The sequence below is a fragment of the Eulemur rufifrons genome, chromosome 19, assembly GCF_041146395.1.
Source record: "Eulemur rufifrons isolate Redbay chromosome 19, OSU_ERuf_1, whole genome shotgun sequence".
Lineage (NCBI taxonomy): Eukaryota > Metazoa > Chordata > Mammalia > Primates > Lemuridae > Eulemur > Eulemur rufifrons.
The window spans coordinates 108,454,509-108,479,052 of record NC_091001.1 but is presented as its reverse complement, the minus strand read 5'-3'; the positions used below and the strand labels follow the sequence as shown (position 1 = coordinate 108,479,052).

The window sequence follows — 24,544 nt, the reverse complement described above, 5'->3', positions numbered from 1 at the left end:
AAAACTTGAACCATTAAATTAAGGACTTAGATTTTACTTTCATTTTCATTCATCACATATTTATTATGCTCCAGGTACAGTATACCCTATAAAAATAGGTAGCATAATAAAACCAAAAGGAAAAGAGTTGTTTCAAATACAGCAATACTTATATCAAAGGATGAAATAATTCTTAATTTCTTCAACCTCATTTTTCATTCAAAAAGTTAAGTGAGTATTTACTAAAAGTTAAGTGTTAAATGTCAAACATAAGTAAAATAAAGTGTGGAAAGCAATCAAGCACTGTTGTACAACAGGATCAGTGCCATAATGGGAAAATTTTTTAATGGTTCTGGGAAGCCCTGTATCTGCCAAGGCAGATCAAGACAGCTTTGCAAGGAGCATTTGAGCTAGGCCTTGAAAAACTCTGAGATGTTATGATTTTATAATTAGTGAAGCTTAACTGCCATATTAAAAAGGCAGAATTTAATGCTATACAAAATTAATATATTTCACTCATTATTAATTATTCAGAAAATGCTTGGTTAGAAGATTTATCAATTTTACCTTTTAGTAATGTTATACTATTATAATCCTAAAAGCCCAAGCTAAATTTTTTTCTATGCTATAAAGACACCATTAAACAGGTAAGAACTACATTTACTGACTAGCAACAATGGGAAGTTTGAATACAAAATAGTTTTAACACCTAGAAACCATATAAATTGTCTAGTTATATTGTTATACAACTCTTTTCAGGACATTCTAAAAGCAGATATAAATATTTGTTCTGGAACTAGAGCAATAATAAAAACAGTAACAACAAAAATAATAATAATGACAGCACTAGCAATGCACACTCTAAGAGGGAGAGGGTTTTATACCCCATTTGAATTTAAACCCAGGTCTAACCAGAAATCTGTTATTCTTATTGTGAGGCCGTAAGTCTTTATCAGACAAAACTGGGGCCGGAGTGTGGAACACAGAATTTTTTGCGTTTTAAAAAGGTAATACAGTATGTATACTGTGTATTATGTACAATCTTCAGTGAGGTCTGGGTCAGCAGCCTACGGTCAAATATATTAACACATCTGCAGCAAAACCCACACATATTCACACCAGTGATCTGGGATAAATAGACTAGGAAGAGCACCATTTCACCACAGGGTTGAGTCCTAATGAATCAGGCCAGCCAAGGTTTGCCATCAATGAGTGATAAACAAATTTTCAAGGCTTTTTTGATTTTAAAATTGCAGATAAGAGATGACAGAGTTATACTATAAATATACATACCATATGTAGCTATATACAGTAAATATATACTAAATATAGCTATACTATAATGTAAATATCACTGACTACTATTATGATTAAGGATAATTTTTCAAACTGTATAACCTGCATCTCCAGTGGGAGAATGGGATTTTGCTAATTAATAAGACCAACTCTGCAATCATAAATTCAAAGAAAATTTCCTTTTCCAACTTTTCCTCCATTACTGGTTGAAAGGCCCCACTAGTACCAGCATACATTTTCAGATTCTGACAGCTGAGGCTTAATAATAAACGATCATAAGCCTAAAATAAGAGAAACAACTGGGTTAGCCAAAGGGAGTGGCCATGTCTTTAAGTATGTAATTGCATTTGCAACATAATGAGCTGCCTAATTGCATATCCAAGTTTACATGCATTTGCGTGAGTAATTATGAGTCATTTAAAGGTACTCTACTTGCAGTGTTTTGTTCCTAAAAATCAGATTAGCAAAGGAGCAATTTAATTTCAACATTTTAAAAGATTTATTTTTCAAAAATTATCTGCCATGATTCAAGGGCTAGGGTAGATAGCACACCCCAAGCAAACATTTAAATGCAAAATTAAAACAAATATTAAGAACTACAGAGAGCTTTCAGTTAATAATGGCACCCCATCCTCTCCCAAGCTGTGGGAACCTCAGCTCCCTTTCCTTGGCTCCCAGAATGCCAGAAGCCAAAAACATATGTTGTTGGGCTTTTACTCTAGCCAGCTTGAGCCCCTAACACCTCAGAAAGAAATCAGGGAGTTCTCTGGAGAAAATGAAAGGTGCTAGAAGACAGACTTCAAGATATTATTATCTGGGAATAGTCATTAGCTGAAAAAACTACCAGTGGACAAGACCATCTTAGAGCCTCATTACTAAACAAGAGTAGGTTGCCAAAGTTTACCATTCACGTATGCAATTAAGATATTGTCAGGCACTTTCCCCTTTACTGTGGATACACAGTGAACAAAACAAACAAGAATCCCTACCCTCAAAGAGCTTACCTTCCAGAAAGGGGAAACAACAAACACGGGAAAGGAGTATAGAGTAGACAGATGGAGACAATGCTGTGGGGAAACAAGCTGAGAAGGGTAACAGCGAACAGAGGGGAAGGGGAGAAGGGATGGACACAGTCCTGAAGGAAAGGAGGGAGTGACTCAGGAAAATACCCACCAACTGCACAGGGCTTGAGGGCAGAACTGCTTGGCATGTTTGGGGATCAATGAAAAGACCAGCCCAGTATGGCCTGAACAGATGGAGTAGGGGAGAGCGGGGGAGATGGGTCACGCAGGGTCTCACAGGCCACTGCAGGACTTCTCCTTTAAGCCACTGGAGAGCTTTGAGCAAAGGAGTGACATGATCTGACATGCGTTTATAAGGATCACTCTGGCAAAGGCTGGGAGATTTACTTGTTCCAAGAATTTAAGGAAATCTCTGTTCAACCCTCGGCTGACAATTAAGCAAACCAAGCAGGGACTTCGGGGCCACACATAACAAAGAATCAGATTTTAAAGAATTAGTCCAGGAAGAGTCACTAAACAAACTAACAACAAATGCTGAGGGTGGGGGTCGGGGAGGGGCTGAGTTCCACAATTTCCAAACTATGACATTTAAAGAATCCAGTTTTCGACAAAAGGTTACAAGACATGCAAAGAAACAAGAAAAGCATGGACCATACACAGGGAGAAAAAGCAGTCAATAGAACCCGTCTTTAAGAGAAAGTTTCTTTTAGTAACTCTAAACTTACTAGATAATGACATTCATCAACTGATGAATGATGAACTAGATGTGATATATCCATACAATGGAGTATCACTCAGCAACAAAAAGGAATAAAGTACTAATATAATGCAACAGGGATGAACCATGGACACTTGCTAAGTGAAAAACAAACCACATACGGTATGACTCTGTTTATATGAAATGTCCAGAAAAGGCAAAGCTATAGAGACAGAAAGTGGATCAGGGGTTGCCTGGGACTAGGGGGAAGGAAGGAGAAAGGAGAATAACTGCTATGGAGCTTCCCCTTAGCGTGATGAAATAAATATCTCGGAATTAGATAGTGGTGATCATTGTATAACTCTGAATATACTAAAATCTACTGGAATACACACTAAAAGGATAAACTTCATGGTAATGTGAACTGTATCTTAATAAAGCTGTTATTTTTAAAAAACCTAATTAAGGATCACACATAGCATTAGATTATTATGTCTCTTGAATTTCCTTTAATCTAGAAGAGTCCCTGCCACCTTTATGCCTTTCAGGATGTGGACGTTTTCTAAGAGTTCAGGCTGCAGATTTGTAGAGGTCCCACTGCCTTCCTCTGCTGACTGTTCCTCATAATGAGATCCGGTCAAACATCTGTGGAGAGTCACAGTGGTGATGCTGTGCCACAACAACACAAAACTGTTTCTACATTAAGGGTTTAGCTTTGCAATGATTAGTATTTGTGAAGTCATGTGTTTATAGCACTTTATTTTCATGCATCTTTATACTTTTATATTTTTTCATTATTTTTTGAATTTGGAGTATAAAATAAGGTTCCAGGAAAGGAGGCCCCCAAAAAATTTGTCTAGGGACCATCTCCCAGGAGCCATTTCTTAAATGGGCTTAAATTCCTGATGAAAGCTACCCTGGTCTATAAGAGAGGCCTGAAAAATGAAGAAATATTTATCACCTTCCACCAATACACCCACAAATAAATTGTAAAGACAGATTTGAGGATGGGGCACACTTCACTTCTTTTCAAAAGGAAATGACAGAAAATTACCTTTTAGCAAACTTATCTGAAAAGAACATGTATATGGATGTACTATCTTGTTTTCTTATTTTCACTAAATGAAAATACACAAAATCAATTCATTTCTTTTCCCTTTTAAACTTTTAACTTGTTTCCTTATTTCACCAAATGAAAAGCTGTACAAAATCAATTCACTTCCTTTTTAAACTTTTCTTTGAAGAGCAACTTAGCAGCATTCAGAACATGCAAGCTTGGTGAAAAACAGATATTCCTACCAAATTTAGGAATAAAGGAAATGAAACTACTCTCAAAAGAATCACTGTAGTTTGAGCAAAAATTTTATTCAAAACCATGAAATTCCTTCATAAAACAAATCTCTTAAGGTTCTCTCTTAAGTTTTCAAAACTGGATTTACTTAACCTAAGGTATTCTAATTTGAGGTAGAATGAAAAGCTTTACATTTCTGTCTGCTTTTCTTTTCTTTTCTTTTTTTTTTTTTTTGTACCCTCTGTCTGCTTTTCATGAAAAATTACAGATGGTATTTTAACAATAGCATGAAAAAAATTCTCAGCTTGCATTTTCCTTTAATTCTCAAGGAAATAAAAAAAAGAAAATCTCAACAGTGCCTCAATCTTCTTCAAAGTCCACTGGTAACTCAGTAAGAAAAACATGTTTCTTTTAAGGCTTCCCATTCATTTTTTCCTGAAGAGCCTGGCCTTGCACCTTGGCTACAAACTGACATTTGATATTTATCAACAACTACACTTGAGATTCTAGTGCAGTTTCCTCGAGTTCACATACAGAGTTTGCAATAACAATGACTATAAGTAATGTTAAAGTCCTCTACTTTCAGCCTTTTCTTCTCTCAATTTCCTAACTATGCTAAAATGTTAACCTTGCACACATGCACACACACCTCCTCCATGGGTGCTAAGGGCACTGGGCCAATTTTATTACATGAGAATGTATTTATCTTTTTGGTCACACACCTGGTTATGAGTGCTCCTCAAGAACGTGTTTTGTCATTTTATTCCTGCCAAGAGTTACACAGATGGTTCAGTGTGTTATCCTTGGTTAGCACATCAGTAGTTTCCTGGTTCTACCCTATTTCCTTGCAGGGAAAGGTGTTTATTAACAATTTTCAACATATTCTTAATTCTGAAGTCTACATAAAAACTAAGGGTACCAAAATATTTAAAAATACCCAGGAGGGAAAACTTGGCAGAAACAAAGGAAGAGTAAAACTTTAAAAAATTATACTCAAGGTTCTACACCTTAACAGTGCTATTCTAGGAAGGTCAAAAAATGTTTTGACACTGTTTCGCAGTTACTGATTACCTCCAGGGAGGTCATGCATGGAAAAGGAAATCCTGAAGCACACATTTTAAATACGATTTCCCATATGTCCCTCAAGTAAAGCCAAAGGAGAGCACGATACAGGCACAGCAAAGGGGCACAAAAGAATTCAATTTGGACTCAACTGAATAAAATGGAGCACCATAAAAGTATTTAAGTCACTTTTTAAAGTCCTAGATTTGGAATGTCTACTTCAGAGTCTTAAATATGCACATTTCCCGCTGAGGTGATAAACAGGATTCCCAGACATGTGACAATATTACTGTTTTTATTAAGATACATGACTTGTGGGTATACAGGGCTAGCGGAGGGAAGTGGTGTATATATACTATTAATCTTCGTTTAGTGAAGTCTTAGGCTAGATCTCAAAGACTTCATGTAAAATCTAACCATCTTTAAAAAGACTACGAAGAGATTTAGAAGAAAAATCATATACATAACGAAATCTTTAAACTCAGGATGAAAAGATGATGACATTTGAAAAGTGATGACATTTGATGGGGATGGTGATGAAAGATAAAGACCAACTGCTATAGCTAAAACAAAAATTTAACTTTGGGCTGAGTGGCAAGGCAAAACGAGATGCACAATCAGGCAGAAAGATACCATTTACTTGATAAAGGGAAATATACTGATATGTCTGGAAGGAGAAATTCTCTTTTGGAGCTAAACTCAAGGAGCATATCATAGACCTTCAAAGGAATTCAGCAATGAAAAATATTTATTTGAGACATTTACAAAAGAAACTTTAGGCCAGGCACAGTGGTTCACGCCTATAATCCTACCACTCTGGGAGGCCGAGGTGGGAGGATTACTTGCGCTCAGGAATTGGAGCTTGAGCAAGAAAAGAGACCCGTATCTACTAAAAATAGAAAAATTAGCCCGGTGTCATGGCACTTGCCTAGTTGGGAGACTGAGGCAAGAGGATAGCTTGAGCCCAGGAGTTTGAGGTTGCAGTGAGCTATGATGATGCCACTACACTCTACCCAGAGCGACAGAGTGAGACTCCACGGTTAAAAAAAAAAAAAAAAAAAAAAAGAAAAGAAAAAAAGAAACTTCATATGAGTGCTCAACATCAAAGAAACACCATTAAACTGTAATTTATGAAGGCCAAAGTAACGTGGTTGAAGGAAGTAGCTTGATGACCTCACTTAACTCTGGAATAATTTAGAGCTATGCTGTCCAGTAAGTTAGCCACTAGCTATATGTGGCTATTTAAATTGAAATTAAATTAAATTAAATTAAAAATTCAATCCCTTAAGTACACTAACCACATTTCAAGTGCTCAACAACTACATATGGCTAGTGGCTACCGTGGAGGACACAGCAGATCTAGAACATTTCCATCATCACAGAAACGCTGGTGGTATGCTTTGGTTTACAGCAGCAGTCCCCAACCTTTTTGGCACCAGGGACCGGTTTCATGGAAGACAATTTTTCCACAGATGGGTGGCGGTGGAGTGGGGAGGTGGAGCTCAGGCGGTGATGCAAGCAATGAGGAGTGGGGGGAACAGAGTGGCTATAAACACAGATGAAGCTTTGCTTGCTGTGTGGGGAACCCCCCCTTCCTAAGTTTCATGGAAGACACTTTTTCCATGGACCAGGAGAGGGCTGGAGCTCAGGTGGTAGTGCATGGCCAGATTCCTAACAGGCCACGGACCAGGGGTTGGGGACCGCAGGTTTAGAGAACTGGACAGCACTGGTTTAAAGAATTGAAAAATATGGGTGGTAAATATCTGTGATAGGAAACTATGTAAATAAATTATGATATGTCTATACAACAAAACACTACACATCTATTAAAAAGAATGAATTTGATTTACAGATGTATATGTGCTGACCAGAATGATATATTGTTAAGTGGCAAAAAATACCTCTCAGAATAGTATCCTAATGAGACCTTGATTCCGTTCAAATAAATAGACACGCTAGTGTGTGTGTCCATTGTATGTGACTTGACTGCAAAGACTGTGCACTGATGTGTTAGCAATGGTAATGGGAGGGGTGCTTATGAAGGAATTTTCTAGGTTATGCATTTTTACAATGCTTAATTTTTTTTAATTAGAGCATGTTTTTCTAAAGCAAAAAAATAAATAAGTAAACACCCCCAAAAGGATACAAGCGCACATAAAGGTATAGATACCAAGTGGTTATCAACCCCCTACACTATCAAACTGAAACATCTATTACTTCAAATACTCTTTGTGAAGAAGCAGAGACTCGGTCCATAATTCAGGATTGAAGCTATCAGTACTTGTGCTGCTAACTGAAAAGAGACCTTCAGAGTGTAGATAATAAAGATGATTTTTTTTTTTCTCCAGAAAATTCAAGAACCCAACTCTCAATCTTTGCTCCTTTCCACGGAAATGAACCAAACAAACAAAAATTAAGACTCCCTCCCAGGAAGTAGTTTAACTCATATCTATGGGAGAGAGAATTTCAAGACTGTTCAACATTCCCAAAACTGAATTTAGCATCAATCTGCCTTATCTCTGTGAATCGTGTCACTGTTCATACTGCCCACCTCCTCCCTCACCTTGCCTACTGTCTAATACGGACTCTCATTGTTTTTCTTAATTGATTACAATATATCCTATCCCCTGCTTCCAAAACCACCCCCCACTCTACCGGCAGAATAATCTGACACATATACCTGATCTCACTCTTCCCAAAGTTATACCACTCCACTTAAAATCAAAAGCAAAGATTTTAACATGGTACAAAAAGTTTGGTTTTAGGCCCCGATACCTCTCCAATCTTATCTCTTGTCCCTCACCAACCCCTGAAAAACCCAAGCTTCTCTCAAACAGACTGAACTGATGAAGGCTCATGTCTTATTTTAATTCCCTCTCATAGAATGATCTCCCTTTCTTTCCACCTTCATTGGCTAATTCCTACATGTCCTTCAAAATTCAACTCGAACTTCATTACCCCCTCTGTTGCTCCTACTTAAGGCAAGGTGACTTTTTTAATCTCTTATAAGATCTTGTATAGATCTTATTACCTGTATTATCTGTTCCCTGGCTAGACTATAAATTCCTAGGCAGCAAGGTCAGCATCTTAAAATGTCTTTGCTATCCCCGGCCTTAGTGCAGGTACATGAAGGACACCTACTAAGTGTTTGTGTAATGAATGCCTCTGCCCCTCAAAATACTCAGAACTAACAACTAATTAACACAGACTATCTAGTTAAGCCCGCAATGACAAAAAATACAGGGTGTCATTTTCCTGATTGGCCAATACAAAAATAATGATACTTGCAAATTAAACAACAATGAGATACTGTATCACTATATACCTATTAGAATGGCTAAAATGCAAAACAGTGGTAACACCAAATGCCAACAAGGATATGGAACAAAAGGAACTCTCTCATTCATGACTGCTGGAAATACAAAATGGTATAGACACTTTGGAGGACAGCTTGGCAATTTCTCACAAAACTAAACATATTGTTACCGTATGATACAGCAATCAGACTCCTTAGCATTTACCCAAACAAGGTGAAAACTTATGTGCACACAAAAACATGCAATGAAAGTTTAGAGCAGCTTTATTCATAACTGCCCAAGCTGGAAACAACCAAGATGCCCTTCAATAGCTGAATGGATAAACAAACATGTGGTACAGTAAACAAACTTGTGGGCAGTAAAAAAGGCCAGTGATTGCCAGGTGCTTGGGGAACAGAGGGAGGGAGGAACGAATAGTTGCAGCACAGGAGATTTTTAGGGCAGGGAAACTATTCTGTATGACATTGTAATGGTGGATACCAGCCATTATACATTTGTCAAAAACCATAGAATGTACAACACCAAGAGTGAACCTTAATATAAATTATTGATACAATGATGTATCAATGTGGGTTCATTGTATGTATCACTCTGCTGTAAAATGCTGATGGTGGGGGAGGGTGAGGGGGAGGGACTTGGGCACTCTGTACTTTCCACTCAACTTTGCTGTGAACCAAAAACTGCTCTAAAAAATAAAGTCCACTGAATGATCGGATGATGTAACCCCGTGCAGACATGCAAGAAACATGGATAGGCGTATCTAACCTTTCTTTCAACATGTCTCACTACTGTCATTTATATATTATTTGTTTTCCAACCAAGAATAATGTTCTTCAAGAAGGTAAAATACACAACATTATTGAAGATTTGTGTCTTTGTAAAGATCAAGTATTCATTCCCATTTAACAATTTTCAACAACTACCTTTTAGAGCAATTTATAGTGCTAGTAACATAAGCCATCCCCATCTTCACCCCCCAAAAATAGCATGGGGGAAAAGCTGATAACACGGAAGCAAAGAGATGGGTAGATAAAGAATTTGTTATATTTCTCTCTTTTTATGTATATTTTGAAATTTTTTCATAATATAATACATTTTTAAAAATAATCAATAATATTCATTCCTTTAAACCGGAATAAATTTAATGAGAGCCTATTAAGTATGAGACACAGTTCCAAGCATCAAGGATACAGCAAAAAGTGTAACATATAAAGTTCCTGCCTCATGGAGTTTACATCCTAGTACATGGGGATCGGAAGACAAACTTTCCTGGGATTTGAGAACACTGAAGCAAAGAAAAGACCATGTAAGCCTAGAATTTTCTTATCATTGTCTGTATAAGCTGGGCATTTAAAATGAACGTAGCCCAGACCCCTTATAACCTGCTTTCTATTTTTAAGGAAAAACTAAAACAAAAACCACATGACTCAAACATCATTGGTATGAACACTATATTCTATCACTGCCACCTAAGTGACCATACCAGGACACTGAAAAAAACCAGCTTTACTTACCACTCTATCTTGTGTAAAACAAGGATGGTAAAGAGATCAACTTGGTAAGCACCAAGAAGGAGGGAAAAGCCAGAACTGGTAGACAAGGCCTTTGGTCAATACTGGATTCAAACCAACATCTGAATAGGAAGTCATCATTTATTTTCAAGAAAATGGGCATGCCAGATGTGTAACTGTTTATGCAAAAACAAGTAGCAATGTATGTCATATGTTCATCAAATATTTCCGTGTGGAAATTACATGAATTTTTACCCAATCAGAATTGAAATTAACTTTTGAAAATGTGACAGGATGCTCAAAAAATTACTTCCTGATTGTCACACATTAATGCTTCTGTATCTCTGCTATTCTTGTGACCCAATAAATTGTGATGGGAAATGGAGAGGATGTCCTTTGTTGAGAAAAATGCACAGATACTGTTACTACCTGAAAGTGTTTAGATTAAAATAGGAAGCCCACATTTCCCCTCTGTAAAGTCGCAAACAACCTGTTTGTACTACAAAAGAATATGTATTAGCCACCTGACATTTGTGCCTTACTTCCCATTTCAGTCATGCATATAACTCTTCCACTGACCTGCTGGGTTCTGCCCATAAATGCCTCACATTTTTTCCATAAAATTAGGTCTTTCACCTTCTCTAAGATGTCTTATCCTTCTAGATCTTTCTTACAGGCTTTATCATTAAAATACCTTTCTTGGAGACTAAAATTAGGCATATGCCCCATTTACATTAGTATGAATCAGGACATCTAAAAAATATTTATCCTTGAACCCAAGTTTGAACTCAAAGTTAATCATGTTTTTCATTCAAACTCGTCTTTTTCTTCTTTTAGCAGCTCTGCAAGGTGAGTGCTTCACTTCCGCACACAGTCTGATAGCTCTTCCCACACTCTCAATAATGAAAAATTTCTTCTTCAGCCCCATACCCCACTGTTTCTGTACCTCACATTAGGTACCTTTCTTTCAAGAGCTTATTCTTTTCCTAGATCCTAAAAACATGCCTTCTCTAGATGGTGCCTGAAAACACAATTTCTAAATTCTTTTCTGAGCTTTCTCCAACTCATTACCACTAGCAGTATTTCTGATGAACACACTAGAAGCCCTAAGGCAGCCCCCACCTCATTGTACCTCCTTGTATTTCTCTCCCCATTCACGTGTAGAACCACTGCCAACATTCTAAATATTTATTCCTCTTAGAGTTGACCAAAACCTGCAGAACTTTTTTTTTTAAAGAAATGCTGCTGCTAATCCCTGTCTCATCCATTCTGAACGTGCTGTATTTTAAAAACCTTCCCCTTCTCCTACTCCATCCATTACATTTAATATTTCTGAAGTCGAATTTCATTGGTTTAACCTCTTACATAGAGATCAGGTTCTAAAGTCAAGCAGACAGGACTAAATGGAATACAATCAAAATTAAACTTGAAAAGCCCTTCAGAATATTTTCCTCTGATGTCTAAATAGGACCAGATATAGTGGGTGGCTGGCATTTAGTGGCTGCGTTGTACAAAAAAATCTCCTATCTTAAATTACCAGAATCATATTCAGTATGGCATCTTGATGAGAGGTATTCAGACACAACAGATTTAAGCAGCCTTTTTCAAACAGCATTCCTCATTTCAACCACAGAACACAAAAAATAATTAACTATTTTCTCAAACTTCCAACAATGACACACAACTAACACCATCCTAAATGCACAGGAGAGAAGGTAATTGATCACATATAGTGGACGCTTTCCGGAATCAGGGATGAGTTCTCTCAGTCAAGAAAGGCTCTTTCATCTCAAGTGTAGTCTGGGGAATATGCCCACGCAATGGAGTGGATGGCCACGTAACTGAAACCGCTCAGGAGCACGCGCATGCATTCCCATCCCCACATACACTTCCCTCTCTCCTCCCCAGCTGGTCTTCAGCCCCCAACATCTTAATGGGCTTTTATTTAAATTTATGTAAGGTAAATGAGTTTCTTGTAGAATTTCATTATAAATTCAATCAATAGCTGCTGAAGTATTCCAAATGTTGGCAAGAATGTCTCTGGTGAGACTGTAATTGTTTTTTTCACATTTTTTCTTACACATTAAAAAAAAATTATATATTACCTTTATATTCATAGACAAAATCTACTTCTCAATAATTTCTAAGAGTTTATAATAACACAGGGAAATATTAAGTGGAAAAAAAGCAACATATAAAACCGTATCAACGATGTTTCCGATTAAACGTTGAAAAAAAAAATAGCAAAATGTTTGTCTTTAGGTAGTGGAGAAGTGTTTGAGTTTTCTTCTGCTTGTCTTTATTTCCCATTATTTTCTATAAAGAGTGCTCTTTGATGATATAATTTGGGGAAATGGACTTCACTTTTAAAAATCAGATTTCTTATTTTAACAACCAGATGTTATCACTGCTTTCTGTTTCAATAGTTAACAGCAAACCAACGGCATCAATAGTTTTGTCTCAACTTGTATTTTATACGATCTGTTAACAGACTGAATGATCCTAAATCGTATTTCTGAAATTATTTTCCTTGCTCACATTTAAGATTTTGTCACAACCTTTTCAGTATATCTTTATTTTGCTAAAATAAACATGATATTCCTTCTAAAAGCTACATAACACTAAAAGCCCAGACTTTATCAACCACAACATATATCCATGTAACACAACTCCACCTATACCACCTAAATCTACTGAAATGAAAGAAAAAAAAAGCTAAATAGAAGTCCTTGCCCATGTAACACCATAATTTTTATTCAAATACTTTGCCAATATTCAGAGAAAGAATAGTTATCAAAAAAAAAAAATACTTTGCCAATGGACCCCTTGGATTCTGCTCATTGCAAGAAATATGCTGAACATGAGAAATGATTGAATAAGTATGTCCATTTCATACAACTATCTTACAATATCATGCTTCTTTTGTTGTTCAAGAAACTAGGGCTCAGAGAAAACAACTCACTCATATTCAAGGTAACAAAATTTGTAAGTGGCAAAGCTACTATTTAAACTCAAGTCGAACAAATTCCAAAGTCTAAATTCTTTCTACTGTGCAATGTGGAACAAAGAAATGCCTTCTAGAACCACCTCAGCCACAAATTTGTCATTTCACCTTGAGCAATAACTGGATTCCTCAGCTATAAATTAAAGGCTGGACTAGATAACCTCAAAGATCCCTTCCAGCTCTAATAGCCTATGCTCCAAAGTTTCCCCCTTCGTTTAAAGCACTCTGAAAAATCCTTCGGTGCGGACAAGATTTTAGCAACTCCTGTCCTGTTTATGTTCTGTCTTGAACATCCTTTGTAGGCTGGCAAATTCTCAGGGGATAATTTTCTTTGCATCTGGCACTATCTTCCCAAACCAAGAGAATATACTGCTGGCAGAACTATAAAATGGCAATTTCTAACAAAATTATTTGTTGTTATGTCTAATGGCTCTCCCCTTAAATGTGCATTTTAGATGAAAATGTGATCAATCATTTTTAGGATTCCACATGGACACTAATATTATATATTCAGGGCCATTTCAACATATACTAGGGGGCCAAAGAGATCTCTCATCTGGGGAATTCTCTAGCATATCAAATTAGTAAACAAAAATGAGCCTCTAGTGTTGGCTTTGAATTGAAATAGATCAACTGGACCAGTCCCAGTCCACATTCAAACCCAAATCTTAGGGAGAAGCATATATAGCATTGCCAGCAACTCTAGTTAAAAAGCACAGGTACACATAGGAAGAAAAATAAAAGGCATTACTTCCAATCTTTAAAACAGGTAAGTCCATTGTACCCTATTTACAAAGCCAACTTTCACACAAATCCCAAAAAGCTACAAAAAAGCTAAATGCCCCTGTATTCATATTCTCCTTTCAAGTTTAATTAATCTATCCTCATAAAAGAATCACTATAAATCTTCTGGACAAGGCATTACTTTTAGAAATCTGTCAGTACTCCCAAACACAATTATTGCATCATACCAAGATTTTCAGATCTGGCTGATTAGAAGGCACTGTCAGAGCCAAAGAACTGATGCTAATACTACTGTATAAAAATTATATTCTGGCAGTTATGAACCATGCTCTCTGCTTTTGCATTTCAATAGTGACAACAACAAAAGGCAAATGCAAAATTCCAATCTGGTATAAGGACAGTTAAAAGGTAATGCAAACCAGCCACTGTCAAAGTATATAACCATTGGCTGGGTGCAGTGGCTCACGCCTGTAATCTTAACACTTTGGGAGGCTGAGGGTGGAAGACTGCTTGAGGCCAAGAGTTTGAGACCAGCCTGGGCAACACAGTGATACCCTCATCTCTACAAAAATTAAAATAAAAACACTAGCCAGGCATGGTGGCATGCACCTGTAGTGCTAGCTATGAGGGAGGCAGAGGTAGGAGGATCCCTTGGCCCAGGAGTTTGAAACCACAGTGAACTATGATCATACTACTGTACTCCACCCTGAGCAAGAGAGAATGATCCTATACCCCCACTCCCTCAAAAAAATATACAACCATTTCTAAGATTTCCCAAATTACAGTAATCAGGATACTCACACATATCTGCTCGTAAGTTTTCAACATCTATTAAGTGGGTACCTACAGTGTGATGGACAATGGTTTTAGGTAGGGAGACATAACAGGGAAAAAGAAAAAACAATGTCCCTGTGTCCATGTCTTATACTAGAATGGGGAAAGATTCACATAAAGAAGTAAATAAATAAATGTAGGGAAAATATTTTAGGGCTTGCAGGCCATATGGTCTCTGTCACTGCTACTCATTCTGCCATTATAGTCAGGAAGCTGCCATAGACAATACATAAGTGAATGGGCACCCTGTGTTCAAATAAAATTTTATTTACAAAAATAGGCAGCTAGTGTTTAGTTTGCCAAACCCCTGGTCTACAGCACACCCTTCAAGAGTATCTGATTTTGACTTTATGGAATCTATTTTACAACTCTGCGATTTGTAGGTAACCAAAAACAATGCAAAATAATTGCCTGCTGACATACAAATGAATTTTGGCTGGTAGACAGTTAAACCTTCATCCCTTTGGAAAAGCCCATTTTGTATCCATTTGCACATCCTCAATTCAACACAACTTTATTACATGTAAATTTATGCTTTTTTAGACTTCTCCTTCGATCTGGTTATATATAACATGTACCTGGTTCCCTCATTTAATTAATGGGTTAAATTAAAATTTTTAACATGTATTCATTTTATATCTATATGAAAGTCATGATTTGACTGTTTTGGAAAATTATTCTTTAACAGTTTTGGAAGTCTCACTAAGATATCCAATGGATTCACATGCACAGCCAAGAAAACTTCCTCACCAGAGTGCATTGCACTTGGGATGCTCAAATCCAGGCAGTTTTCCTTGGCTGCCAGAGGTGAATCCAAGGGGCAGTAGAATTTGGCTGTCTCTGTTTAATTTTAAATTTCTTCTGATAATTTTGTGTTTTGGTTAACATACAGCTGATAAGTTATTCCCCATTTATGGAAGCCATGGCTAGGAATTTGGTTTTATGGTCTGACCATTTGCTGATCTCTGTAAATGGATTAATGGTTTGTAGAGATCCATTCTCTGTTGGGTGAGAGAAAACAGAGAATCTGGTTCTTTAGTCTTTTTCTGCTTGTCCATCGCATAGGACTTTTTAAGCTAGGATAAAATGTGCCACTAGACATCTAAGGGGAGAAGCCATGTAGACTGATGGATACACAACTCTGTAGCTCAGAGGGAAGGCAGGAGAGAGAAAACTGGACGTCATCACCACACAGCTGTCTATAAAGCTGAGGGATAAATGAGCTCTCTAGGGAGAGAATACAGACCAGGAAGAGACAAGGACTAAGCCCCAGGGCTCACTAACATGGGGTAGAGGGAGCCACACCCCCAGCCATGGGACACACCATTAGAAGGAGTCAGCAAAGAGAAAGGCCAACTAGACGACAGGAGGAAAACCAGGAAGATGTGTGTTCTAGAAGCTGGGCACAGAGTTTTGAGGAGGCCTGATTAACTGTGTTTCTAAATGCTACTGGGAGATAAAGTAATCTGTACATGAAATGTAAGTTAAAGGAGAAAAGGATCCTATTTGTACAACTGACTGTCCAGGAAAGGCAGTACAGGTTGAGTATCCCTTTTCCAAAATGCTTGAGACCAGAAGTGTTTTTGATTTTGGAGTATTTGCATAAACATAATGTGAATCGTGGGAATGAGACCCAAATTTAAACATAAAGTTCATTTATGTTTCCTCTGTATCTTATACACATAGCCTGAAGGTAATTTTATACCTTTAAAATTTTTATATGTTTTATAATTTTTTGCATGGAATAAAGTTTGTGTAATATCCTTACTGAATAAATAAAAGCACTTGTTGGTCTCCTACATTTACTTTTACAACATAGGAAAGACAAAATAAAAATATTAATAGACAAAAGAGCAAAGAAGTCATCCACCTAAGAAACTGAGGCAGCTATTTCTAAGATATTGTCAAATCTAATGTTAAATTAAAACAAGATATAATTTGGATAGCTGATAAAATGTAGTATCTGCTTAATGTAGGTAAAGTGTAAGGCTATATTCTTAAGCCTTTGGAAAATTATGCCAAAACACACCAGAACAGTAATATTTAAAATAACTGAACTTGATTGAAAAAAGGTATCATTTATGAAAAAGGCCACACAGGGATGATCAAAAAGTATCCATAAAACCCTTTATAACAGACAATCTGACACAGTGGTTGAGTTTAGAATTAGACTAACAAATTCAATTCACCACAGAGAGACCAGTAAAAGTTGTACATAAATTTCTTTGTTTTTATCAGAAAAGCCCCTAGAGAAAAAAATACTGATAAAAAGACTAGAAATCTACTTTTATTTCTTTAGTGAACAAAAAAATCTTACAGACTGCAAATATCCATATATTTACTGCAAAATTTTTCATGCCACTTCTCTAAAACTGACTTCCAAATGCTGCAATTATTTAAAAAGTGCCTCCTTGACCACCCCCAAAACTGCAGCACTTGCTGGCCAGTGGTCTCCACAGGTACTGCAGTACAGACGTGTGCCCTAAACTGGTGGCTAAACCCCATGGGAGGCAGAAGTAAATGAACACCACAATGGTATCAGAAGATCCTGGCTCAGCCATAAATCTTCTGGGGTGATGTGATAACTCACTGCAGTTGAGAGACTTAAAGACATTCACTAAACTGAACTCTTTATTACATTCCACAAAATTTGGCTACTAATAAAACGTCTGTGCATTTTCTTTGGCTCTGCATGCCTCTGTGAGGATGTGTTATGTGTTTTATAACTAAGTGAAGCAAGTACTCTTAAGGTTTTATGCTTTTTAACATGTAGTCTTCTCTATTTATAAAGACAGAGTTTTGCGGGTTTTACGAATTATGCTGGATAAGTTAAGTGATATTTCCTAACAGAAACAGAAGCCCTAGTGCAGGGTAGACATGATCCTTTGTGTTTTTAACTCTGCCCCATTTGCAGGCTCCTAGAGTACCTCCCAAATTTAAATTAAATAGAAATGTTAAAATACTTAACCAATGTGTTTTGATTTTAAATAATCAAAACATTTTAATAGAAATAATATAGGAGTTTTTTCCTAGAAAATGTTTTAAAATAAAATACCTAACTGCCAATATTGAAAGCTGAGTTCAGTGACACTGTATATAATCTTTATAACAGCTTCAATCGACATGTTAAAAGAAACAATACAAACAAAACACACACCCTTAATTAACTGAATCACTTTTATTCTTCTATATCAAATAGCTTCTTAAATGAATAATATATTTTTCTCCTTCACTTTTCCTCAGGTTTACACATCCATATTACCAAGCATGCAGGCAACCAACTACCTAGTAGTGAGCGGCTGCAGGAGCTCACCATACACTAGGGGCTTGGTGCTCAGGAACGTTTCCAACAGAAACAATATTAACCACACTGGCTGGGTTTCGGGTTGGGTGCCATAGGGGACTTGGATTCCCTCTGGAGTCTACACAGTTGCCAAGGGTGTTAATTATAAAGAACTAACCTAAGATTAAATTACATTTCAGAGGAAAATCAAACTTGAAAAATTATTCCTGGCATTAGTCTCTGAAGCTGCAGATGAATTAGACCCTGAAGCAAGCAAACAAACAAATAATAGAACTGGGTTTCTGAGAGGGAACAAAAGGAAAGTACTGAGAAAATGGGACAAAGACTAGAGAAAACCCACCCGGTCTCAAAGGATGAGAGAGCTACAGAGATATCTAAGTGGCAGAGGTTGGTGTAAATCAAGAACTAAAGATTTCAAGTATTCAAGAAAGATGGTATCAAACAGAAAGGCAAAAATCAACAAGTTAAAAGAGTACTAAGCTGTCTTCATCTTCGGAACAGCCCCAAAGGGAGGAAAAAAGAGTTTTCATACTTGATTTATAAGAAATTAATACAAATCACAGTCTAGACCTCCTAAACTTGGTACGGATCATATATTAAACACACCCATCTCTAGTTCTATAGGCCTCAAATGAACCTGCCAAATAGCAGCTTAGTAAGTTTGATAAAATCTTATGAAAAATGGCAGGCTTTCAGACCTGTGGGCTCTCTTTGCTTTGAAGAAGTATTACCAAGAGCAGGTTCCAAGCAAAGACAAGTGGCGCTATAAAATATCACTCAATGGGAAGGCAGCAGGGCCGAAAGGCCAGGAAGGCACTAAACGCTTAGCTTAGCAAGAGTAGCTGCTCACGCCGTCCCCACGTGCAGTCACCTGGCGAAAGGCTCTGTGGATTTTTTTCACAGCTTTCTGTTAGATCTCAGTTACAAAGCTGAAATTAAACAGATCTTCTTAAAGATAAGCTAATATTTGTCAAGAAAGCAATTGTTCATGACCTGGCTATCATCTGGCCCCTCTTGAGCTCATGCTAATTAAAGTCCCCATTATTTAGAAGAAAAAAGCCCACCCTAAGAAATAAAGACCCCTGAGAATCAGAAGTGAATAATGCGTCTCCTATAGTTCTAAGATAATACAAATGTCATAAACCAGTGAAATATAACGAAGGTAACTAAAAATATCTTAGGTAATTTTTAATATCTTGTCATTAACAGTCCTAAGGTTATTTGAAGAAAACGGGATATAAATTCATATATAAAATGACTTCACATTCATAATATTATAAATATAACTGAAAGACAATACATCCAAATATTAATAGTAGTTATAATATTATCAAGAAGGGATAGGTGGTTTTTTATTTTCTTATACTTTGTAACACACTTAGAATACAAATTTGTGTACATTGTATACATAATCAAAAAAGTTGTGTGTCTGTTTCTTTAAAAGGCCATTTTATAAAATGCAGAAAATACCAAAGGGAAAATAATTTCTAACATTTCCCACCTCTTCCCGGACTTGGAATGACATCGTCATCCATAGTTGCCTAAGCAGAAACCAGGGGTGTCATCCTGGGTTCTTTCTTCTTCCTTCCTCCTCACATCCAAGCAGTTACCAAGTCTTTCTCACAACTTAACCACCCTTCTGTTCCATCCTCACTGCCACCATCTTCGCACCAGCCCCTACAACGGCCTTACTGCAATAGTCTTCAGAACTGCTCCCACCCCACGATGAAGCTCTCCGGCCTGTAGTTCCTTCTCCATTTCCTCCTCCGTCTACGCTCCATCTCAGAGTGTTTCTCACCCTTCCACTAGTTTGTTCTATCTACTTTTGACATGGGGAAGGGATCTAAGACCCAGGGCATCAATGGGCAGTTGCTGAAGATCAAAACACAGCAAGTAATACCAAGAGGAAGATGAAAAGAGACCTCTCTCGTGACATAAAGGTTAGGGAGGCAAGGTAAGCTGATTTGTTCTGCTCTTTTGACAACGTTCTCCAAAGGGGCAGAAACTGGGAGAAGACTACATAGTGCTGCTCTGAGGGAAGATACTTCTGGTGTTCTATACCAATCTTTCCCAATGAACACCTCCGAGACACACCACTGGGCACTTCGAAGATAACAAACCCGCTGAAACTACTGCCTGCCAGATTAGATTATCCCAGAACTCAAAAGAGGAGGCCTGGCACAGGCAACGCAGGCACTATCATCTGTCCTGTAGAGTGTCACAGCCTGTTCTTGTTGATTCTGGATTAGATCCTACCTAATCCAGTCGCCTTGCAGCAGCCAAAAGAGTCTTTCCAAAATGTAAGCCTGATCCCATCACTCTCCTGGCTATGACTCTGCCAGGACTCGCTGTCCTACATGCCCACAACTGACTCATGAGACCCTTCCTGATCTGGCTCCTAAACCCCAGGCCCCATACTCAGCCACCTGAGTTACTTTCTCCCTGGGCTCTGCACACACTGTTCCCTCTACTGTCAAGATCCTTTTCCCATTCTGCTCCCCACCCCACCCCGTCATCCAGTCTAATAACCACTGCTCAGGCCCCTCCTTGGAAGTCACTCTCTCTAGGAAGTTTTCTCTCAGCACCCATCACACTTCCCACCAGCTCCCAGCCACACGGGGTGCAAGGTCTCCCCTCCGATGTGCTCTCAAAGTTCCCTTCCCTACTCCTGTCATAGCATTCACCACACAGAATTGAAATCGCCTACTTTCTTGTTTTATTCCCTAACGGTAACTCCTCGTGGCAAGGGGTAGTGCCCTGAACACCTACATTGCCAGCATACAGCACAGTGCCTGACATACAGTTGACACATCCGTAATATTTATTCAACAAAGGAATACAAGGAAAGATGGATGAACTGAAAGGAATATAGAAGCAGCATCTGTGAGAGTCTGGAACACGGACTGGAAAAGGAACAAATGGCAACTTAGGAAAACTACAATGATTCCCACTTGAATGGCCTTCATTTCACTATCAATCAAAAGAAATATCTCAAAGCAGTTTCAACAACATACCAGTTTCCTGACACCACAGAAAGTCAACAGCGAGCAGAACCCTTTGTTTTGGAAATACACACATAGCTGAGCTATTTCAAAAGAACTATCATACATAGGAAGAATTTTCGTAACTGGAGGCTGACAGTGGTTACAGAGAGTTCACCTCCCTCAAGCTCTGATCTTCAATGCCCCTCACCTGACTCTCCTCCTCAGCTCTCAGATAAGGGAGATGTTTACTGATTATAAAGTAATCCAATGCCAACTGTACACTACGTATTTTTCTGTTTAGGAGATTACATTTCTCTGTTTCTTTCCCGTTATAAACCAAAAGGCAAAGGTAGTGAAGCTTCTGGCTATATAAGAGAGAATTCTCTAAGGAGGAAAAAAAAGAATAGATTGTAAACTACATGTCATACTGATCATGTAGATCTGAAATGGTTTCTTTTATTAAGTAACTTAAAAGAAACAAACTACAGTGAGCTGACTGGAAGAGAGCATCAGATTTCTATTTTAGAATCAGACCTCTTCACTAATAGCTGAAAGTTTAAGATTCTGAAACACTTGGAAACAAAAAACAAATGTAAATCTGAAGAATAAATACTAATTTCTAACATCTATTTTAACAATGGTATTAAATAGTTACCAATAAAACATTCCCATAAAAGAAAGCATTATTTTACTGGCTCCAGGACTCAACCTATAAGTGAGTCCACTGTGTGTAATTTACATAGCCACATGTAGACCCAAAGTCCCTCAATACACCCAGTTTAAAAACAAAGTATCTCTGCTTGTCCTATTTTTATTATAACTCTTATTTGTATTACTTACTGGAATGTAATAGATGCCCATCTTGGGGGTTTCATTGGCAGTAAGAAGCATTCCTAAAAATAAAACACATGAAAAGGGTAAACACAGGGGGGAAAAGTATCCTTTCTACTTGTTTTACATTTTGAAACGCTTGAGGTACTCAGTACATGGTGTACAGGAGAAGAGCCCAGCCTGGAAGCTGGGCGCCCCAGGAGGCAAGGTCTGGTCCTTGATTCTTTAGATGGGCGACCTCAAGCTATGAGAAAGGCCAACCTCCCCACCTATGAAATGATCAGGTTGTACTAGTTAAGTAAATGAGCAGGCAGTTTGCACCATAAGGTGCTCCGGTCTATATAAAGTTTGCCATCACTTTTAGGGGGAAAGTTTTAATTTTCAAACACATAGATAAAATGTAGTTTCAGTGCATAATTTATTAGAATAATAATGAAGAAGTTAAGAAAGGCTTCCTTCTGTTAACCAGGAATCAGAGAAACAAGTTAAAGCATTTCCCACAAAATGTCACAGCAAATTCCTTACTTTGGCATTAAACTTAAATGACTATGGGGAATGCTATGTGGAGCTACACCAGAAAGACCTACAGGGACCGATCCTAAGAGCCCTGACTATACCACAGTCACTCTCCCACAAGGGAATTTTAACAAAATGAACCAACGGGGTGAGTAATAATGTAGTCTCCTTGGGACCGGCATTACAAGAAAGCAAAACTGAAGGAAGCAGTAACTCTCTGGCATTCAATACAGGATCCCCCATAACCCCAGGAGCAACAGTAACCTATAAATTCATTATTCTTTGGTACTAAATAATTTAGTATCAAAGCATTCAAATATCGCAGTCCTGTTCTCTTTTCTCTGCCACTTTTGCAACACAGTCCCCCCTCAAGTTTTCAGAAGCAGCTCCAATGTGGCAATATGCAGCTACCAAGACTCCTCATAGCTTCTCTCCAGACTGCTGTACCTCAAATAAAACTCAGGTCAGCAAACATTTAACTAGTCCTTTGTAATACACGTTATCTTAGTGAAAGTGTGACAACCTTCTAAAATAAGAAATATTATCTCTATTTTACTGATCAGAAAAACAAAGCTCAAAGGGACGAGTGAGGGAATGTTACAGCTAAAAGTCAAACTCAAGAGCTCTTATTTTTAAAGACTGTTGCAGACCAACCAAATTATATTCATTTAAAAAATCTGTTTCCAAAATACAGTAAAGGAACCCACAGAGGGAAAACATTTAGATTACCAGATCACATAATCATAATTAAAAACACCAAATGTTAAGGATAATGATTTGATTGTTTAAGGAAAATAATTTGTGTTGCCCTTCCTTTTGTTAATACAAAAGCTTCTAAAAGTGCTAATATTTGATGCTGTTACAGAAATGAAATGCTGAGTGAATAAAGCGAATTACCCCTCAAGCAGAAAGCAGGGATTCAACGATATCTTACCAAAACCACGCCTTGCCTATAACTCAAAAGCGTGAGCTAGCCCTGAACTGGGACCAACGAACGGGTCACCAAAAATACATATACACCCCTGACCCATAAAAACATCTAAAAGTACTTAATGAAGCCTTAAAAAGGCAAGAATACAAGTCTAAATTAAATCAAAACAAAAATCAGAGCTGTTTTTCATAGCTTCTAGCCCATAAAACCTTTCCTCTCAGCACTTCCCCTGGCCCTGGGCACAGCATGTCCACTGAGGTCTACGTGGGAGGAAATGACATCCACTGATTGTGCCTCCCAGGCTTCCACTAACAGCACTGCCCAATTTTCTCCAAGAGCCTTCAGACATTATTAAGGAAGAAGTTTTGGGGATAGAAGCAACATGTTACAACTAAAAAGAAAGTTCCTGAAGACATCTCCTAAGCCTGTCTCCACTGGTTCAACGATGAACACTGAATATTCAACAATGAACCACAACCACACCTACCAAAGGAACCATAGAAAGGGCTCTAATCTAATTACACAAAAGAATTCAAACTGGACGCAGCTCGATTGTGTCCTACAATGGAGTAGGACCTCACTTGGCCATATATGGCCAATGATACGAGCTGATCTGCTACCATACTAAAGTGGGGAGGGTTAGGGCTGAAAGCAATTATAAATGAGAAAAATAACAAACCTCACAAAGCCCAACGAGTATCAGAAGTTTCTAACAAGTAGAAACAGAAAACTCAAACCAGTGAAAGACTTAGTTCAGCAGAAATATAGGCAAGAGAAGAATGGAGTGTGAGCACCAGGTACTTTACAGCCTCAGAAAGTTAACTCATTTGCTCAAGGTCACCACACAGCTAATAAGGAGAGTAGCTGACAGTGTATTGATTCCAAAGCCCATGTAATATGGGACACTAAGACTCCAATAACTAAGATAAAATCAGAAGACTTCTTGCACAATCAAATAATAAACCACCAAAAAGGGTCAGTATAAATACCATATAGCAACATTAAAAATGATTTTGATATAATGTCAAACTTAAAAGCAAAAGATAATTGTATGTATAGCGTGAGGACAATTTAAAACATATGAACGCAGGATGAATACAATAATAATTTCTCTAATAAAAATAGTATTAGTTCTTGTAAAGAGATTGTGGCATAATGGAAGGTTCTGTCCTTTGCATTTCCTTTAATATTGGTGTTTATTATTGTTTCCACAATAAAAAT

The 24,544-nt window shown here is 37.6% G+C and overlaps 1 protein-coding gene across 3 annotated transcripts in view; it reads right to left on the bottom strand.

The window, feature by feature from the left end:
• The window catches only part of NOL10 (nucleolar protein 10), a 104,305-nt gene that overhangs the window by 39,277 nt on the left and 40,484 nt on the right, over window positions 1-24,544 (bottom strand). For all 3 annotated transcript variants that reach the window (XM_069494186.1, XM_069494188.1, XM_069494187.1), the window contains one exon: window positions 21,886-21,938. In XM_069494186.1, coding sequence (XP_069350287.1) covers window positions 21,886-21,938 — 53 coding nt within the window. The remainder of the gene's footprint in view (window positions 1-21,885; window positions 21,939-24,544) is intronic.